Source organism: Hakea prostrata, chromosome 3 (assembly GCF_041222555.1).
Source record: "Hakea prostrata isolate BN-2017 chromosome 3, UWA_Hpros_2, whole genome shotgun sequence".
NCBI classification, from domain to species: domain Eukaryota; kingdom Viridiplantae; phylum Streptophyta; class Magnoliopsida; order Proteales; family Proteaceae; genus Hakea; species Hakea prostrata.
Window position 1 is genome coordinate 28142499 of NC_142602.1, and position 18864 is coordinate 28161362.

Here is an 18864-nt window from a genome sequence, read left to right on the forward strand (position 1 = left end):
TATGTGCACCTCCCCGAGAGTTCTCAATCACATCGGATGAGCACTTTGTGCTCCCCGACGGCTTTATCACCACAAATTACAGGGGCCCAGGGGTTGGGTGATGAGAGATTTTTTTTTTTTTTTTTTAACTTTTTACCTGTGGGGCCACTGATTTTGTGGTGGTAAAACCGTCGGGGAGCACAAAGCCATGACAGGGTGATGATTCGGATTCCCTCCCCGACTCGCTATTGAGACCCTCTCAGGTGGGCTGGCTACAAGTTCATTACTGAAATATAGGCCAAGTCGACCCCTAGTATCTTACGTGTGGAAATGGGGAAGAAACTGTAGAACACATTTTTCTTGACTAAAATGTGAACTCTCTTTTCTTTTCTTTCTTTTTTTTTTTTTTGGGTTGGTGGGGGGGGGAGCGCGGGGTGGAGTGCAACATGCTAGAGTTGTTTGGCTCCTATCGGATTTGGGATTTGTTGCACCTAACCCCAATATCTCTCAACCCTGCTTTATTGAAGCATGAAATGAAATGGCAGAGGAGAAGCTTCTCAAGCTTGGAAAAACAGAATTGCTAGAGTATATGGAAAGCAAGGAACAAACAGCTCTTCGAGGCCACTGGCCTCTCTCGTACGGGAGAGTCTTCAAGCAGCTGTAAAGAACCTTTCAGACATTTTAGAAGCCACTACTGTGGCAAGGGTACCCCTTGATCTTGATACAATTAAGAAACCAAAGTTGGCACAAGGTCATCCACCATGAGGGGTTTCAAAAATCTCTATTTAGAAATTTAATTATCAATTGAATTCTTGTTTACCAAGAAAAGAATGAATTCTTGTATTTCTTAATTTATTTCAGATTGATCCAACCAAAATAATTCGAATTTCCCTACACACAAATCTATTTGTAAACTATTTCATGAGATCAATCAGAAACTGAAATAAAAAAATCATATCAAATCTGACCCCTAGTGAATAACTAAAGAAATGGGAATTGAATGTCTCTATACAAATTGTCAAAGCTAGTCTGCCTCCTTCCTTAGGAGACCATATGAGTTCTAAATATTTACAACATGGACACAGCCCCATGCAAATAGCAATAAAGAGCTAATTGTCCTTAGAATCATCTGACAGAGCAGGTGTCTTGCAGATAGGACAGACATTCTTCACTGACAACCATTTCTTGATACACCCAACATGATAATCATGCCTGCAGTTCTTCAATGTTCCAACCTCTTCCCTGTCCTTGTATTCTTCCTGTCAATTAAAAACCAAATAACAGGTCAATTTTTATTTTTATTTGTTCTTCTTAAACAAGGATCAAAGTGTGAGCTAAAGTTTTACCAGGCATATCACACAATTTCCTTCCTCCTGTATTTGATCCGAGGAACAGTATATTGTCTCTGTCATACACTTTGAAATCTTATCTCCTACCAATCCTGTGCTGACACTGCCAATTCTTTCTCCTAGAGCGAGGAGTTCCTGCTCCAACCCAACAAATTTTCATCAGAGAGATTGAAAGCAGGCAAATACCAATTAAGATGGAAAAAGGAAGACAGGAAAAAGAGATTATAATAACCTCGTAAGTCATGTTGTCTACATCTAGCCTCATCTCCCTATGCTGATCAAACAAATTCCTAGAACCATACAAGGCTGAGCGATCTACAATCATGAGACCCTGCCAAGGAACAAAATTACAACTAAGAAACGCTCTAGATCAATGTATTCAATGCCTGAAATAAGAACATTAGACATGTTAAGCAGATTAGAGGGGCCTTTGTTTTTCTTTCTTTTTTTCCTCTCTTTAACCCCCTCCTCTTCTTTTCACGTGCATCCAACCTGCCATGATCATTTACAAAGCTCTAGGCTTATAGTAAGAAGTTTGGTATTGCATAAGAGATCAGAGCCATTTTAATTTTTTGTCATGCTATCCGAGGAAAGAAGTATGTCCCCTAAAGAATGAACTGCATAGTGCCATCAACTTGGCACTAGTCTAAACCATTTAACCTCATAGCTAAACTGTGTGTTTGGTTCTTTCATATAGGGCAAGGGGGTCCGAAATACAAAGACCCAAATGGTTCAGTCTAGACCTTCAATAGTTAAATGCAACACAACCATATGTGATAGGAGAAGCTACCGCATTTACCCCAAACTCTGGCCTAACTACATGGACCACCTCACCAAACAAGCATGTAGGAGGTCACAATCATCCTACCACAAAAGTTAACCTGGAATTCCCGAATACTGGACCTATTTGTGTTAGGAACCGTTAACACATATATGTGCAAGAGCTACATGCTGGCAGCTCAACATACTGATCCTCAAATTTGTCATTGCTTAAAGTAAAGTTTCTTTGATAAGAAAAAAAAAAAAAACACACCTCAGACACCAATCTATCATGAACACCTGCATCATCAGAAAGTGATCTGAACCTTTCATAAGGTAACCTGGATCTTCCGTTCCTGTCATTGCTACGCCACCCTGCAGTGGATGATTGCCTCAAATGTCTTGAAGAGTAAGTTTCAGATGCCAACTGCAGGACATCTTCCGAAGAACTTGTGATGTGCCCCAAGCGTGGGTAGCTCAGAGAGGCCCTGTAAGCAGGCATTGATGATCGTTGGTAATGGCTACTACGACCACTCCTCACAGCTTGAGTTGCATTACCATGAAGATTTTGTGGAGGAATAACAGGATTTCTGCTCAAAATGCTCTCATTCTGGTACCCACCAATCTCTGTAGAACCATTTCTACTGCATACTCCCAAAAAATGGTTGGTGTCCTGATTCAAGCCAGTGGTACCTGCAACTCCAGAAATTTTTTTAGTAAAAGTTGGAACATGAAAAGCCTGATAACAATGAGGAAATATATCCACAAACCTATAGCAGGAATTCTCCCTCGAGCAACAGGAGGAATGGAATTATGGCTCCATCCTTGAGTGGTTGCATTAACACCAAGACGAGCAGGATCCATCATAGCAGAATGATCCACTGAATAGCCTGAAGAATGGGGGAGGCGAGAAACACTGCTTGAGTTGGTTCTAGCCAAGTTCGCTTCCAAATCAAGAGTAGGTCGTCTTCTTACATTCCTTTGTGAACCTTCATTCCCAATTGAAAGACTTCCACCTCTATAACTGGTATTTATGCCGACAGGATCCCAACCCCAATGTTGAGAATGAAAACTAGGTTTCTCTTGCTGCGCATTGGAGCAAATAGAGGCATCAGAGGAGCTTCCAGAATCATAGTATCTACTAGTACTACCCCTCTCACAGATAGGAACTGCTATGCTTTTTCTTTTGCGTGATCCTCTTCCGCCATCAACAGTAGGACTGACAAAACTTCCCTCAGCACCATGAATTGTGTCTCTGTAGTAGCAAGAAGAAGATGCCTGGTGTGTATATGTCTGAGAGCCTGGACGGTAACTCCCAACAGCTGATGGCTGCAGGAAGGGATCAAAGGATGAGCCTCCTGAAGCCGGTCGATAATGAGGTACTTCCATGGTGAGACTCGAGGATGGATAGTCATTTGACCTCAATGGTAAATTCCACTGGGAGGCAGCAGTTACCCCAGTTGTTGATATACTTTCAACAGGAAAAACAACAGAACCATTTTCTGGAGGACCAGCCATGCCTGCAACACAAACAAGTAAGAAAATAGTTTTAGGATAAGGGCAATCTATGGACTGGTGAATGGTAATAATCCACCATTGAATGGACAACACAGCATACAATGCCAGCCCAAATCTCCTAGGCAGGACCCATCAAAAAGGAGGTCCGAATTCCAAGTACCATGCATGTATACCGCATGACTTAAAAGGTTCCTCCATAGATGTAATTATTATTCGTGGTTTGTAGTCATAGGTTTAATACTTGCAAACATATAAAGTTCTCATACCCAAATGCACAAAAGGCTGCTCAGCAGGTATATGGTTCCGGTTCTGATCAGGTTCCATGTTGAAAATTTGGGATTTGCCAGACAAATGCCTATGCCCCATAACAATGCAACCTCAAAGTCCAAGAAGACTTAGGTTCTGGAAAAGAAACTATGAAGAGCAAAGGAAGACCAACCTGCATATTAAAAAAAATATATCCAAAAAGGTCTAAGTGATTCTGCACAATGTTCGAAATCATTTACATGCGATATAGGTTCAGATATAACAAATATTGCAAGATTTTCAGTCTAACAATTGGACATACATAAATTTGCAGTATCTTAAAAGTGTAACATAAAACTTCACATTCCATGGCACTAGAATTTCCACCCTGCCATCCTCCGACAACCCCCCCCCCCCCCCCCCCCCAAAAAAAAATAAATAAATAAATAAATAAAGGAAAGCCCCACCATCTTATCTGTAGCATAAGCCGCAGTGAATTTGACACTTACAGTACATACATGTTAGTGCAAACTTTCATAGAATTATTTCTTCTCATGTTCTTACACCTACTTTTCTTCTTAGGTAATTATTATTCAAATGTTGTGCATATTGACACTATATAGCATCAATCAACTAAGCTACAGGCTCATTACCTGAAGGTGGTATTTTCAACCAAAATTCTCCTATACAGTTCAGAGACTGATATAACCTTGACAAAAGGTGCATCATGTAAAGACATCATCCGTTTTAAACCAATAAAAGGAAGAATAAGCAGTCAAGATGTCAGATCTAAAAATCATCTGATCACAGAAGCCTTCCATTAAGCTTGAACTTCTAGGAGGATGATGATCATCAGAGTAGCCACTTCTGTAACTGATTCCCCAGTGCTAAACATCTGAATATTTTTTACAGAAAGGGAAGAAAAAAAACGCTACTTGTGGTTTTGTTCTCTAATGCATATTTCTATTCACTGACCAAAATCCAACAGCTCTCAGTTTTGTGATGCCCCGTCTCACCAGCATTATTTCAGTATCCTAGGTAAGCATTGACCATTTAATCAAGTTTGAACATTGCCTCCAGATAAAAGCTTAGCTTGCTAAACTTGGTAGTGTCACATTGTAATATTGAAAACAACTCAAGAGATCACAAATAATTAAAACCACCAACTCCTACATCAGCCTAATGGATTCAGAGGGGAATGCGTCACAAAACGTACCCAAACCAACAAAGCCATACCATGGATAAAGTAGAAAGTGGGATGATCAAAAACTTTATTCAAGTTTAATCTGGATGAAGTAAGAATAATCTCTCATATTTCGAATATATAAACACATACCGATCACCATACTCAGAATTCACTGACAGCCCAAAGTCAAAATTTCTATCCTGAGAAGATGAACTTCGCTGATCCATCCAAAGTTAGATCACACAGGAAAATGTTAGTTATGTTGTCTCAAGTAGATGACCAAAGACTATCTTCTGTGGCTCCTGGTTCCAACAAAGCATGCTTTTGAACATTGAACTCTGGACCAACCCAGTAGATCATAATAGCATATACTGATTATCCTTTTTCAATACTAATAGATGAAAATTGATTCTAGATATAGCACTTCAAGTTAGAATATGATAAGAACCTTCAAATCCACTATGAAATTCAATAAAAACGTAATTCTCTGGTTTTAACGGCACCAATCACCCCCAACATCTCATGGTGCCCTCAGCCAAAGGCTGCCCTAACTCACACTACAAAACGCCCGATCCCCAACTCCTATTAATTCTCTCTATTTATAATCCCCTCAATCACCCCTAACCTCTCTCTCTCTCTCCTCCACGTGGCTACCTCTCAAGGTCCTATCATTATAAAATAGCACTTGAAGGTTAGTAGACTTTTGTTAGAGCAAACCTCCTGTCCTGGGAAACCAAGGGAAAAAAAAAAACAGTTGAAAAGTCTAGTGCAAAGTCAGAATATCTGAAGCAATATTAGTGAAATAGTTATTGGCCAAGCATTCACTTTCAAACGATTTTCCTACACAGCTGCAGTGAGATAATCAAGCTGTTGTTCATTTACCTACGAATCCTATTTTTTTTAGCAAAGAGACAAAAAAATACTGACATTTTTTGTTCGAGAAAAGCTCACCAAGAGCCGACTGTCCTCATCATGTTTGTATACGAGAGAAACCCACTGATATATTTACAAAGTCTTTACGGGGTGCAACAGTGAATTGTATTTGTAATAAGTTGGGCATGATTAACAGCTATGCTCCAATATTAATGTTGAGACACCCAAGTTTCCACAAAGGCTATCACCCCTCTCTTTTTTGTTTTTGTTTTTCTCTCAGTTCTTCTTCTCTTGTTATTTACAGAAAGTAGGTTAAAAAGACAATTAGTTCTTGACTTCTTGGACAGTTAAATCACTGTGACAATCCACTGAAATCCAGCTGTATAAAGGCTGAAAGGCCAAGTTCACATCTTCCCATTTTACAAAGTTCTGCAATAAGAATAGGCTACAGATGGCTGTGAATGTTTGTTGGATATTGACATATTAGAAAAGGTAATCACAACAGAAGATCTTACATGCTTTCTAGCCCACCACTTAAATCAACAACTGCAAGCTAAATTTATACTAAATATACAAGGTACCTCAACCTTTCTCTCCGGAAGTTTTGCACCAAGATAGTAATCCCTTATCTACATACTGCATGAAAATTACTTCTGAGGAAAAGGATAGTAATATCAACCCTAACAATTCAAGCAAATAAAATAGAAACAGATGAAATAGGGAATAACTGTATCAGTAACTCCGTATTAGAACCACTGGTGAACAGAATTGATGATAATTATTCAGCCTGCCTCTAAAATCAGTAGTTCCAGAATGAGGTCAATTTACAGATATGCCAAAGAGACCTGCTGTTCACATATATACCTCCTGATATGTCAAGAGGTATATAACTAAAAGCTCTAGATGCAAGCTTTCTGGCCACAAGAATACAAGTTTGCTTCCCATCCCAGCACACCATACCCAGAGTCCTCACATTTATCCTTGTACCATGCCACCATGCCTGGAGTTGCTCCTGTAGTATTATCACATCCAATGTTTATATTCAGGAAATCATCCCACATAAAAGGGCTCCCAGTGAACAAATCAAAAAAAGAGAGGCCTCTTAAGAGAGTCCACTTTTTGGAACTGTAGCAGATGAGATCATCATGTAAAAGCTAACAAGGAACCAATGAGAAGAAACATTAGGTTATTCCTGGATCTCTAGTGTCATCAATGCCCCTTAGCATGTTCAGCCTCGTTGTCTTTCAGACTTACTCTCACATGAAAATATCCAGGACGCTACCATCCCAGCACAGTCTCTATTGTTTGGATTAGCACGGCAAAGTTCTGCTCACTCCATGAGCAAAATTTGCGGTCTCTGAAATCACTATTGTTCTCTCCCAACGATCAAACACAATGGAAATACAGGATTTCAGAAATGGAAATCCTTCCTTTTGTTGCCCAGCAAATTCAGAAGGTGCCTGCAACACCATCCATAAATCAGTTGTTCGCCGTAAAGTAGAAAGGCCAACCAAGCCATCCACACGATTTGGCATTCACGTAGATAGCTAGGAAGGTAAACAAGAAGACCTGACAAAAGGAGATAGGATTCTCAGAAAATCATGGGACTTGATCAACACGGACAACCCAAACAACCACGCAAGTGGCAAAACCACTGGTGGTATCGATGTTTCTACGAGAAATCTGTTTCGAGGAAGTAAATACTTAACTAGAGAAATAGATGGATACATATTGACAAAGAGCAAGAGAGGAGCTTAACTAAACCAACACTTGTTACCTGTAACAGCACATATCCCCCAGTCTAAAGCTTCCGTACAAATTGGTGTGCTACATCTCAGAGGTCAGGGGAAACACACAAGAGCAAGAAGATATACACTCATCCTCCTCCAACCTGCACAGCGAAATCAACTAAACCTAGTGCCAAGGTAAGGAAATCCATGATTTGATAACCAATTCCTAGACCAAGAATCGATGGCTCTGTTTTAGAGTACCCCCGAAAAGAATGAAGTTACTACTACAAGGTTTTTAATTTAAAATTGATCAGGAACCACTTAAATACAAGCCACTGGTAGATCAAAATTTCAAGACAGTTCCATATGATTCATCCCACCCATCCCTGGTTTTTTGAAAGCACAAGAGTTGCAGAAAGAAGGCTAGGATGTGAAACGGTATCAAAGCAAAAATGAGGAACTATATTAAGCATGCGAGAAGATCATTCTTTCCTTCTTTGTTTTCCTCCATATAAGGATTTTCTCTTAAAGTAGGGGTAATATGTATTAGCTCCTTTAAACTTCTTCTGTTTTGGCGCCCAGACAACCACCAACTCCTCTAAGATCCTGCAACTGAAGAGTTCAAATATTTCTTTCTCACCTTCACATTATTTCATTTTGCACGGTACTGGCTGCGAAGCACACAGAAAATTAATATTATATATAGTGTGTGTGAGAGAGAGAAATATCTTTATGTATAGCATGCCAAGCATATAATGGTAGTTTCTGTAGTAAACAGTGAATGCAAGAGACAGAGACACTCAGATCAGTCATGTAGGATAGAGAGGGAGGATGAAAAGAAAATTGAATCTCGTAAGTAGGTGGAAGAGGAATAAGCACAGTGGCGGGCAAAGAGACCCTAGAAGTTCCCCCCGTCCACTGCACAATCTTTCCACAATTGTGAGGTCTAGGGAGGGTTATATTGTAGGCAGCACCTGCTTCATGTAAAGGCTGCTTCCTGACTCAAACCCATGACTACCAGGTCACAATGGAACAGCCTCAGCATTGTGCTGAGGACTGTCTCTAGAAGTGGTTATTTTTAGACATCTAAAAAGCTAAATTGTGTGGGTTTTTTTGTAAGTAGTATTTTTCCTTCATTTATTAGCAGAAGTATTATCCAAATATATATACAGGAAGGGGGAGCCCTGCCTCGACATGTAAAACATATCAAGCATGAAAGTGGTACCCACTTCTCTTCATAGGATGGAGCAGAATAATGATGTTGTATTGAAAATTTTTCTAATCGAATAAGAAATATGGATATCTTACCTCCATGTTGTACTGGTAATGATAAAACCAACTACTCTCAAGTTCAATTTCTATGAAGATGCATCTGTAACACCCCTGTTTTATCTGCAGAATGACTATAATAACCCGGCATATCTAATATAATCCTCAACAAAAATAATGCTCCAACTGAGATAAAATTTTCGCAATATGTACAAGTTCCTATCACCAAAATAAAAAGCATACATAGCATGCAGTTGTTTTATGCCATCCACCACTTTGAACCTGATGAAGAGCCTCTCTGGACGTAAGTAAATTAGGGTTCTCCTATTCCGTCTTGAATTAACTCTCTTTTCATGGAGGCTTACAGCAACAGGGAAAAGATGACCACTGATTGTTGTTTAAAAGAAAACTTTTTAAGAGAAAAATTATCTACATTAATCTCCACAAAAGGTACAGATGTGAATCTTTCGATGTATGTTTTTCTTTTGTACAGCAATCTCTGTATACAACACATCTACTATACTCAAAATTTTAGAATAAAAACTTTTATTTCAAGGAGAATGCTGGAAACTGAAGGCTTATCAACCTAAAATACTCCTTTACAACTCACAAATGTGCTGCAAACCACCATGTTTGGTCTAAGGTGCAACCGGTGTCAAAACTATGTCACTGAAAAGCCTCTTTCCTCCAACAAGGTAAGAACTAATTGCTAAGTTACAGAATTGTGACCGTTCAATGCATATCCCAACAGTCATACAGATCGGTGGCAATTTTAGGATCTGAAGGTGCATGTGCTGCTTGAAGGCCAAAGGCAAAACTCTCCATTTCATGGCTTCTTTCATCTAAGCTTTGGTGTTGATCAGCCAATACCTCAGACCTGATTCTGCTGTTAGTACTCAATCCACCACACTCAAGCCCTGCCCTTCAACTTGGCGTTGGAGGATTAAGAATTTCCTTGCCTACTCAAGCCATACCATCAAAGATTATCTCCGGCCTAAAAGTCCAATGAAGGTATTATTCAAGATTGTTATCCCCATAGGAGGAGCAAGCATCCAACTTGGGCCCCATTTCAGCTCCACAAAAAGGGTTGTCAACAGGTTGACCAGCTCCATATGGTGGTATGGTTGTAGGACATATGAAACAGAACCCCTTGTTGGGAACCCACATTCACTCCAAAAAATACCAATTTGGTGATTAGAGAAATGTGGATGCCTGCTGTGAGGAAGTAGGAGTTTTGAATTGGAGTTGGCACTTCTAAGTTTCTAAGAGATAAAACAGTCCTTGAAATAGGTGACCACCTCAAGTGATAATAACTAATATAATGAGGATTGATAGAAATTTTGCAACTGAAACAATTCGAACACTCGTAACTAAACCAGTATTACAATCAAGCTGTAAATATAGGTTCCAAAGGAGTTTTTTCTGGAATTTCATAAGAGAGGGGGGGGGGGGAATGGAGTAAGTAGGATCAACTAGAAAAAGATGGGATCTTTGGGGGGACAAAAATCATAGAGAGATGGCTAAATGGAATATTAAAGTCAGTCTCTTTACAACAATAACAGAAGCCTTATCCCAACTAAATGGGTCAGCTACATGGATCCTTCCTCTCCGAAAATAAACAGGTACTGTGATAGACCAGAATCTGTTTCAGTGAGAGAACTCTCATGCGACCATGGATCTATCTGAAAACCCTGGCGAATAGTATTTCACATTCAGATCTCTTGTAATCAGTCTCCTCCCTCTTTGAAAATAAACATGCACAGCGGTAAACCAAAATCTGTTTCAGTTGAGAGAACTCTCATGCGACCATTGATCAATCTGAAACTTTTGGTGAATAGTATTTCACGTTCAGATCTCTTGTAATTTTAGCAAAAGGACCTAGAACAGAAAGTGAAGAAAGGATAGTTAAATTCTGACACTAAACCTGGGGAGAATTGATAAACCTAGGTCTCTAGACTTTCAGCACCATTTAATATTGGAGTTTTGCAGGAGAATTCACACTAACATAACAATTCCAAGCCCGAAGTTTGAAGGGGAAAGAACAAAGGCAAAGGAGATCTATCAAGTCTCTCTCTGCCTGCGGTTTTGATAGTAGCAGGGGAAGAAATTGAATGCATAATAACAAGGAACAAGAAAAAGAATAAGGGAAGATTGTGACTGAGATGTAAGGAAAATAAGAGAAATTGACACAAGAAGCGAGACTAGAATGGTCAACCAACCTAACTTTCACGATGATTGATTACAACAGCATGCACATGTTTATATCTCCACATTAGAATCATCTCGCTCAAGCCATGATAAAGCTACTGTATGACAACTTGGATAAAGGATACTGGCTTTCTTAATGTTGTGGGCATGCTTTGGTGCAAACTTTAAGTTGCATTTTTGCAACCATCAGCTTGTGGGTTCGAAACATGGAAACAATCTCTCCATAAAGCAGGGGCAAGTCTGTGTACATTTGACCCCACCCCACCCGTAACTTGCAGTAGTAGGAATTTACTCGGACACTTACTGTCGATGCCGTTTGTTGCATGACTGCTGGCCATGCAATTCTCCTCCTCCATCAATTTAGACCTGTCTCTCCTCTCCTTGCGAGCTCCCCTTTCTCATTAATTCTCCTTCCTCTTGAGTTCTTCTCTTTTACTATTGAGATTCAATACCATTTACTCATTCAGTGGTTCTTACTGTTGAATGATACTGTAGGAACTGAAAACAATATCAGTGAATTCATCATACTTGTCCTGTTGCCACCAGAGAGCATGGGTCTTCTCTACATTAGGTGACCGACTCCCAAAAGCCAAAGCCAACCCTGCTGTGAGATATCTCCTTGAAATCAAAACTGGTTCTGCAATTATCACTGTAAGCTTGGTCTTTACTTAATGTTTCATTGGGATTGTACGAATTGGAGGGTCTGTGATAGGATTACTCACCCAAAGTTTCACTTCGAACTATGTTAGATTGTGTAAAACCTGTCATCTTTAACCAGGCCAAGACTGGTTGTAAAACCTGTCATCTTTAACCTGTCATCGTGTTCCAACGCGAGGCTGAAGACAACGTTATTTTGTTATTTGCAAACAAGGACAATTATTTACAAACCCCCTGGCTCTCTGCTGTTACTCTGCTCTATCCACCATTCTAGTACTCACCTCCAGAATGATCCTTCCTTTAAAATTTACTTGTCATTTGTCAACAGTCTCAGATCCTGTTATCTTATCCAAAAGGATCAAAAACTTCTACATTTTCACAGAATTTCCACTGTTCATTTACATTTGCATTTTGATCACTTGGGTGGCCTATAGCAACCCGAAAGCAGGGTTATGTAACTCATGATTGCACCAGTGTAGTCCATATAATATCTCATCCCATAGAAAACATAAAGTCATCCTATTGATTTTAGCTATAATTAACAGGATGACAGAATGGCTTGGGAGATTTTCTAATGTTTAAACATGATTATAAAGCAAATCACCTGATACGAATTTCTGTAACCTTCCCTTTCAGGAGCTTGATCAACGATAAAAACCATGCAAGGTAATAAAGACATCAGATGTACTCAGCATAAAGAACAGTCTAATATCTTATCTCACTAAAACCACTACCAGTATCCCAGTAGGAATCTGTCACCCTTAGAATGATAGCCTGCAGCAAAGGTTAATAAGAAGAGTCAAGGCTTGGCATGGTTCCAATGATTTTACAATGGGAAATGCAGAAATAGCAATCCATGTTGGCAAGGTATGATGTGATTATCCTCTACCATACCACCTAAAAGCTTGGACTGTTAGGAAAGGACAGCGTCAGTGTACACATCAATGATCTCGTAAATTGAAAATACAACCTCTAATGATCTCCACTCCATACCTTCCTTAGGAGAGTTGAAACTCTAGATGATAGAACACATGATCCGTGAGTGGAAACTCAACATTATGAAAGAACATATGTTTTCATAGGAAACAGACCGTTAACCACCATTCAAAATTCAGATTACACTGCAAATAAAGCCATCAACCAATACAACCCTCAAATAACTGCATTATTTGACTATTTGTCATGAAAAATATTAACCTACTTGAAAGGAGGAAAATGTTGTAAGTCAAAATAGAGACATCAGACAATCTTTTGGCTGTTTACTAACTGAGCCAAATCAAATTAAGATGATCCGGTGCGGAAACTTACTGGATATGAATGTTAGCAAATTTGAGCTGACTGGGGTGCTATAATCTTCTAAAGAAGCAATTAGATTTCCTGAATAATAACTAGATAAGAGAACATCTGAGAAATCTATTGGGAGGATAAAAGTTTAGAATGCCATTACCACCGAGGTGAGTCCCTTGGAGACAGGAGGATATAAAATGTATAGAGTTAAAGACGGAAAAAAAGAGAGATAGATAGACAAGTACCAACCCTTCTCACCTTCACATACAGGCATTTTCCCAGCCTAAAGCCTCATACCTTTGAAAATGTATGTTTCCCGTTGTTCAGCTAAATCATGAAGAATTAAGGGAACTAGGAGCTGTATGATCATGATAAATTATCTTCTGAAAAACCTTCATATTGATCGAAATTAAGAAAACCTAACCACAGATAGGGAAAACAATGGAATCACAAAGCTATTTCAAAGATATATCCTGAATTCATATGCAACAAAACCAGCATATGGATCTTGAATGCTAGAATGCCTATTTCATGATGGTGCTAAAACACCTTTTTCAGATATATTACTGTATCTTATAAAGAATCAAAGGAAAATGTCAAAGGAGCAAGCATCATAATTATATAAGGTCCTGTGTCAAGCCTATTAGCTTCCAAAGCTCCAACTAAGAAAGATTTTAGGATGGAAAATAAAGACAATGATGAACCATCTAAGTAAGAATCTATTCAGAAAATATTCCTTGCTATATTCAGAAATATATGCCACCCATATAAACAGTGAAATAGGATTATAAACGATAATGATAGAAGAATATAGCAAGAAAACAAGTAAATTCAGTATTAGTGCTTAAAAATTTGACATAATCACTTGATCCTTTGTTCAAGGAATAGGTCCTTTTTGTTCCAGACATTCAGAATCTTAGAGATCTTGTAATGGGAAAGCAGACCCATATTAGTCCGAGTAATTACTTTTAAAGAAGCCCCCTATAGTAGCAAAGAGGGATTCAACAAACATGGGTTGATAACATAAAACAACTATGTCTAGTTAGCCCTGGTTATGGTTATCATTTGCTATACTCATGAAATTTCAGCAACAAGCCAACAATAGCAGCATCAAGTACGAAGGTCACTTACAAATTAATTTCCAAGAGGGCAATCAACTCCTAGGAACCAATGAAGTTAATTAAATCCACACACTATGTATTGCTTCTAATTTTGTACTTATCCTCAATGCCCCATTAATCGTTGTCAGATAGCCCAGATCATTTCCTATAACAAGACATTGAGATATAGTTTGTCAATAGGGTCAGAACAAGAACAAGAACAAGAACAAGATCTAGACACAAACTGTTTAACTCGAAAAACTCCTACATACTGAAGCATCAAATTCTTGGATTTCTACTTTAAAGACAATAATCCTGTAGTGGAATAGCTTTATTAATTAATAAATTTTCATAAGCTAAACTACACTCCTTAATATTGTCTTCTTAACCCTTCTTTGTTCCATTTCATATCCCAGCCCATAGTTCAAAGCTTTTCCACCAACTATTGTAAGTATAATGCAAATAGAACCAAAGAAATCAGGGAAGGTTGACCGCAACAACCACAAAGCTGATGTAAGAATACATTTCGAATCTCCCAAGTTCTCTGCTTTATTTTCATTTCCCTTATTCAACTATAGTACATGGCCTAGATACAAAGTCCCTTACTCAAAAAGCAAAACCAAAAGAACATAAACCTAACCCCCACACCCACCAAAAAAAGAATCTCATTGAGTTGTGGGGAAAAGAGAAAAGAAAAGAACACAGAAGAAAAGGGGAAGATTAAGACAGCCACGATGATGTTAGATATGGTGAGCACAAGCCGAAAGACAGTCTAACAATTTTTCTGTAATACTAAACTAATACTGAAAAAACGGAACGCTCAGTGGCGAAGCATCGCCGATTACAATCATGTTCATCCGGAACTGAAATTCAACTGATAAATCGTCAACATGACAATTGAAGAAGAAAAAAAAGAAGGAAAAACGTAAATACAACCACTATCACCAAAATTTAAGAAAATTTCCTCAAATATTATGGAGTCAAGAGCTCATGAACTGATCCTGAAAAGGAAAACAGATGAAAGAGAACAACAATTCCGGACCTAAGACAGATAAAACAAAAACAGCAAACCAGAATAAGAAAAATTAGATGCGGATATCACAAAACATATCAGACTTCACAAACATTAAAAGTAATCGATGTCACAGGAGCATCTAACCAACGGTAGTGAAATTATACATGAATGATCGCCTACTCATACTTCAAGAGATCGAAAAAGATAAAACTAAAACAACACAAGCGATAAATTTGATAATTCTTGAGATCATAAACCGCATGACAATGATCAACAAACCGATCATCGATCTGAATAAGATGAAGTTTAGCAGGAAAAGCGTACCTTAGATGCCGTAAACGCCGATAAATCGATCAACGAGACGATCAGAGAAGATCGCTAGCAAAGGAAAGATTAACAAACTACGAAACGATTCACCGCTTGAAGACAATTTGATTGAAATGAGATGTAGCGGTGACTTCTCTTGTTGGTGAAGAACAGAACAGAAAGAGAGCTTGCTTTGACGCCCACCGTACCAGAATAGCAATAAAGAAACTGGCTTAAGGACCAATTATCCCTTTATATATCCAATCCAATCCCTCACATATAAAAAAGATAACCTGCAAGTAATTCTCTCCTTCTCCAACCCAAACAGCAGGTTTAAAAAAGGCGCCTTCTACAGTTGGGAGACGCGCCCAGACTAACTCGCTCTTATCTGCTGACACGTGGAATAAAGTGTTTTCCGCCTACCAGGAATTATTTGTTGCGCACAGATATTACAATCTTACCCCTTATGGCCTTAGGGGTCCCATATTTATTTATACCACGTGTGAAGAAAAAAAGAGTGGGTAACTGTGACACGTGATGATTACACGTATTGAACGGGAAAGGCATGGAATAAGGAATACTGAAACAGTGTCGACGACGACGTTATGGGTTTTTTCGTCAGGGAGATAAATGCAATTACATAAAAAAGAATCACATGTTACACGTGCACTCATCTTAAAAGAGAGGACCATCGTCGCTAACCGTAGATTGTAACATGTAAAATAAGACAGGAAATTTTCAGTGCCACGTCCCGGGATACCCTCATAGTAGGATGTCGATAATTTGGTATGTTACTGTATTGAATTTGAAAACTTCAAATCATACTCGTATCGTATCGGTATTTTAAAAAATGGTACGATATGAAAAAATGACATATACCTAGAAAAATCCCTAAAAAATTAATATTTTAGATACAATCATACAACATTGAGAAATGAGAAACATGACTGATCAGCAAACCAGCAATGAACTAATCAAACCTTTTGCGTTGCTTCCTCATCCGATCATCAACTTGCTCTTCCTTGAGCACAGAATCTTCAAGCTTCTCATTTTCAAGGTTATCATCGGAGACATTCGCTTCCAGAGTTGAAGTGTCCTCATCTAAAACCCGAGGTTCACAAGTTTGTTCAGAAGACACATCAAGTACATTAGAGAAGAAATCTTGACAAAACTCCTCATGGGCCTCCACCAACTTCCAGTGCTGCCATATCACTTGTAACATCTAAAACAATTTGCAAGTTAACATAAAAAGTGTTAAGAATTTTACATATCGAAATTGGTAATCGGTATTTGGTTTAACAGTACGGTAAACGGTATTTACCGACAGTATGATACCATATACCATAACCATACCATACCGAATTGGTTTCGCTACGGTTTAAACGGTTTGGTACGGTACGGTTTAACAATTTTTGTATCAAATTGACACCCTTACCTCATGCCCCTAAAGTTTTTTCTTTTTTCTTTCTTTTTTAAAAAGAACCCCTAAGTTGAATGTCACCTCCTAGACTATTTAATTTATCAGTTAGATTATTGAATTAGGTGCTAATATAAGTTAAAAAATTAAATGAAAAAAATATTTTTAACCAAAAACTTTACACTTATGACTCAACTCAATTTTGTCTTGAAGCGAGGATTTTTTGCATCTACACCTTGCTTAAGTTAAGCAGACCAAGCTGCTTACCACTTACACCAACACCAACCCCTGTTGGTTTTTGTCTTTTTTTACCTTTTACAATTTCTTTCATTCTTATTTTTTTATATTATTTATATTCTTTTAGGAATTTTTTTCGTTTCTTTTCGTTTTTCATTTTTTTTTATGATGTGAGATTAATAATATAATATTAAAATAATAAAAAAATTTATCAAAATAATAATAATAATAATAATAATAACTCAGAATAACGTGTTAACCGTTGAGGATTTGAATGATGAATTAAGTAATCAAGAAGTGGCATTAAGTTAAGTTTAGTAGGTTTCTCAACGAGCGGCGTTGAAAATTTTCCTAAACAGATTGTACGATTCGCAAAAATACCCACTTGCAAGGTTTCAGAGTTTTTGTGTATAACAGAAGTAAGGGGGTATGACTTGCGCCGTTTAGTTTTTGACGGATTGGAATCTAAGTGGGTGGGGATGTGGGACACGCAAGCATGAAAACTTGCGTGAACGAAACAAAACTCTGTGTATGCTAGCACCGCGCAGCCGCCTTCGCTGTTTCTATTCCTTTGCTTGCGTTGTTACGCTCTACTAATTCATTTCTTGTCTTGTAATTCATTTCTTGACTGGTCTACCATTGATTGCTTTCGGTTCTCTCCTAAAATTGAATACAATTAACTAGACAGCCTTGGTATACAAAAGGAATCTTCCCACCAAAGTACTTTACGTGGATTACATTGTATGGTAGGATTTTTCAATCGAAGAAAAGAGGAAGGGAATAAGGTTTTTTCCTTTTTCTTTTTTTTACTGAGGTTCATCCGGGTCAGCTTGCGCGCATCACGATTTACTTCCTCAGGGGAAAATTTAAATTAATGTCGCCGAGTGGGTACAAACCCAAGACCTCCCCTAGAGAAGTTGGGTCTTTAATCGCTTTAACATACCATCTTTTGGCAATTAATAAGGGATTTGTTTGCTTTAGGTAAAGCAGGTGAATAATAGTCATTGATGACAGGCTAAGGAGATGTGCATCACTTCAAAGAAGAGAGATGAAAAACTACAATAATGTGCCCGACAATTTATTTTTATTATGAGGGTTAATATTAAGGTTAAATCCAAAAATACAAGATTGGGGTTAGGGCAAAATCAATATCTCTAACAGGGCCAAAATTAGAACAAAAAAAATAAGGGACGAGTAAGGATGGTCGCTTGAGACAAATGCTCATCCTAGACCTACTCTTGGCCCTAGATCAGGCTCAAATATTTTGGGTTGACTTAGCTTCAATGGAGGAGAACAAGGACCTTGATAAAATGGTCTCGAAACAATGAAGGTCTCTTAAGACCACCTGAGGATCTTGCTTCGATTAGTGCGTCTGACATGATGGTGCTTGTGTGTGTCCATCGTTGAATGAATACCATGTGGATTTCATTAAATCCCAACCACTCAATACACCATGTGCACATAATCAACTCAAGTGAAAAACCATTTTTAAAACAAACCGAACCATATTTTGAGCGACTAAGATTTAATAGAATCCATGTAGCACACATTGGGGCACCACAGACACCTTCATGCTAGACTCACCAACCAAGCAAAACCCCGCTCAGGCGGCAAAGGCAAGATTAAATATTAGGGGGTCCAATAATAAGTTTGGATCACTTCCCAACGGACGAGCATTAAGTCACTACACATTTTGTGTGGACTCATGTGGGACCCATTGTTAGATTA

The 18864-nt window shown here is 38.4% G+C and overlaps 1 protein-coding gene across 4 annotated transcripts; it reads right to left on the bottom strand.

The window, feature by feature from the left end:
* Window positions 1–671: 671 nt before the first annotated feature.
* Window positions 672–15776, bottom strand: LOC149021973 (RING/U-box superfamily protein). 4 transcript variants are annotated; one of them, XM_089150181.1, is made up of 8 exons: window positions 15501–15776; window positions 14193–14327; window positions 3872–4044; window positions 2858–3607; window positions 2362–2780; window positions 1561–1659; window positions 1326–1463; window positions 679–1238 (listed from the first exon to the last, which is right to left on the bottom strand). In XM_089150181.1, the coding sequence occupies exons 3-8, from the start codon at window positions 3969–3971 to the stop codon at window positions 1089–1091; spliced, it is 1656 nt and encodes a 551-aa protein (XP_089006307.1). In that variant the 5' UTR covers window positions 3972–4044; window positions 14193–14327; window positions 15501–15776; the 3' UTR covers window positions 679–1088. The 4 variants fall into 4 exon arrangements, with proteins under 4 accessions (XP_089006310.1, XP_089006307.1, XP_089006306.1 ...); XM_089150180.1 differs by having other exon boundaries at window positions 6492–14327; XM_089150182.1 differs by lacking the exon at window positions 14193–14327.
* Window positions 15777–18864: the final 3088 nt, after the last annotated feature.